Genomic DNA, 2,668 nt, shown 5'->3' on the forward strand with positions numbered 1-2,668 from the left:
CTCAGGGTTGTGAGATGGAGCCCTACGCAGGGCTCCACGCTGGGCTTGGAGCCTGCTTAAAATTCTCTCTCCCTCTCCCTCTGTACCTTCCCTGTACTCGTGCGTGCTAGCTCTTTCACTGTAAACCAACACCAACAAATGCACAGAAACCTTAAATGGGCTTTTTTCCAAGGAAGGCATATAGATGGCCAACAGGTACACAAGAAGATGCTCAACATCATTCATCATCAGGGAACAGCAAATCAATATCACAATGAAGTATCACCTCACACCGGTCAGAATGGCTATCATTAAAATAAGAGATAAGTGTTGGTCAAGGGCCAGAATGTGTGCTAGATCTACGAGCTGCTATTGCTTCATATATACCATGCAAATAACATGGATGTGAATGTTTAAAGGCTGCTTCAGTGCTCTCCTGGCCTCCTTTTTTTTTTCCCCCTTTTGACATTGCTTAAACAATTTTAATCAAGTGAACAGTAAGCAGTAAAAGTGCAATTGCATGAAGAGCCCACATTTCACATGTTCAAACTGTTTTCCAGTGTCTTTACTTGTAAGGTGTTGAAGGTGGGACCCACTCTTGAATCTTCTTTCTAGTGGTAGAATAAGGTACATGTTGTTCTGGAGTGCCACTCACATTTAACTTATGGTTCGTCCAGATGAATTTACGAGCAACAGGTGGTTTTGTTGTTGGAGGATCATCGGTCATACGGTGAAGCCAACGATGCCATTCAGGGGGCACCATGCTTCCATCCACATCCCAAAATGTGTTTTTGCCATTCATTTCAGTAGTATATATAACCCATCGGTGACGGCCAAAAAACTGCTTGTTGTCTTCATAGTATTTGTTTCCATATTTGTCTTCCCCCACTAAGGTACCAACCTTCACATCATTTGCCCTGAAGAAAACCCGTAGATAGCCATGGAGGCCGCCGTGGCCGCTGACCTGCTGCAACCCGCGTTTCAGGACCTGCAAGAGTTCCATCTTGTTCCATAGGCCCACCCTCCCAGGTGCCTCCTGATATCTGCTTATTCCAGTCAATTACTATAAGAGAGAACCAACTAGAAATATAACTTCATTCAAACAGAAAATAAAATTTTAAAAGAATTTTAAACAGAAATGTTATCACTTGTATCATGTGTTTAAGAGCCCATTTAATCGGGGGGCTATATTAAATACAAATTCTACTACAGTTGTGTCAACAAACAGTGTCGTGTTTAAGCTGTCACTTCCAATTTCTCTTAACTAGGAGGCAAAAATCAGGCAGTCTTTAAACTTCTTTTGCATGCCTTCCAACTGCATAGTTCTGGGCTTATGGCAGCATATGTGCAATCAGATTTTTTGCTTGTTGGTTATTTAAAAGCTTTGGTCTGATAGTGTGATTGAGCACACTTTTCCAAGTGCACTTGAACTACACTTGCCTTATTATTCATTATGAAGTGGCGAAGTAACCATTTAAAGAAGAATACCCAGCAGTGGAAATCTGTTTTTACCATGCATTACTGATTTGTACTAGGTTTTGATCAAAAGCAACTCTGGTCTTTATTAACTCAATGGTTTAAAAGTGGCCTGATTCCCTTAGTTTCCTAATTTTTATTTCCTTGAACTGTTTATGACTGAACATGACTTCAGCCAATTTATTCTTTGTACTTGCTATCTTGTCATTAAAAAAAAAGAAAAGAAGGCTGAAAACCATGAGCTATTTATTCAAATGTGAAGTGTTGACAACTGTAGGGGCCTAGGGCAGGGTGCCCCAAGGTGGGATACTTCGGCAGAAAGATTATTTTGAGTTAAAAGTAATCAAAACCGAGCAGATGTAAAAAAGCTCTCTGCCTCCCCCTCAATTGCCTAAATTTACTTTGGAAAAGAGAGACTGTACCAGGAAAAGAGAGCTATTAACAGAGACTCCCCTTCACTTAAGAACCTTCTCTGCTTTGTTTTTGAAAACATCTCTTTCTCTCTCTTTTTTAAAGATTTATTTATTTATTTATTTATTTATTTATTTATTTATTTGAGAGAGGGATAGAACACAAGCAGGGAGGAGGGGCAGAGGGAGAGGGAGAAGCAGACCTCCCTCCTGAGCAGGGATCCTGGTGTGGGGCTCCATCCCAGATCCCTGAGATCATGACCTGAGCCAAAGGCAGAGGCCCAACTGACTGAGCCACCCAGGCACCCCTGAAAACATCTCTTCTGGGGTGCCTGGGTAGTTCAGCCAGTTAAGCGTCTGCCTTCAGCTCAGGTCATGATCCCAGAGTCCTGGGATGGAGCCCCACGTTGGGCTCCCTGCTCAGCGGGGGGGGGGGGGGGGTCTGTTTCTCCCTCTCCCTTCTCCCTCTGCCTTCCGCTCCCCCTGCTTGTACTCTCTCTGTGTCAAATAAATGAAATCTTTAAAAAAAGAAAAAAAAAAAAAAACCCTCTTTTGGCCTTCTTGTTAATGGTCTTTCTCCCCTTTGTGTCCTACCCCTCTTCTTAGCGCATGTGAGCTTCATGTTGCCTCACTGTCTTTGGAACTTCTCTGTGAATTCCCCACACGTAGGTCTATTAAATTTGATTTTTTCCTGTTAATCTGTCTCATGTCCATTTGATTCTAAGTCCAGCCAGAAGAAGCATAGGGCAGAGGAAGGTCTTCCTCCCTGAAACTGAGCATCCAAGGCAAAATGAAGATGCTTT

At 42.6% G+C, this 2,668-nt stretch overlaps 1 protein-coding gene across 1 annotated transcript; it reads right to left on the minus strand.

The window, feature by feature from the left end:
* Window positions 1–447: 447 nt before the first annotated feature.
* Window positions 448–1,020, minus strand: LOC103668219 (NADH dehydrogenase [ubiquinone] 1 alpha subcomplex subunit 12-like). Its single transcript, XM_040625753.1, has one exon. The coding sequence runs from the start codon at window positions 980–982 to the stop codon at window positions 545–547; it is 438 nt and encodes a 145-aa protein (XP_040481687.1). The 5' UTR covers window positions 983–1,020; the 3' UTR covers window positions 448–544.
* Between the last annotated feature and the right edge of the window lie 1,648 nt (window positions 1,021–2,668).

The sequence above is a fragment of the Ursus maritimus genome (assembly GCF_017311325.1).
Source record: "Ursus maritimus isolate PB19 chromosome X unlocalized genomic scaffold, ASM1731132v1 scaffold_X1, whole genome shotgun sequence".
Lineage (NCBI taxonomy): Eukaryota > Metazoa > Chordata > Mammalia > Carnivora > Ursidae > Ursus > Ursus maritimus.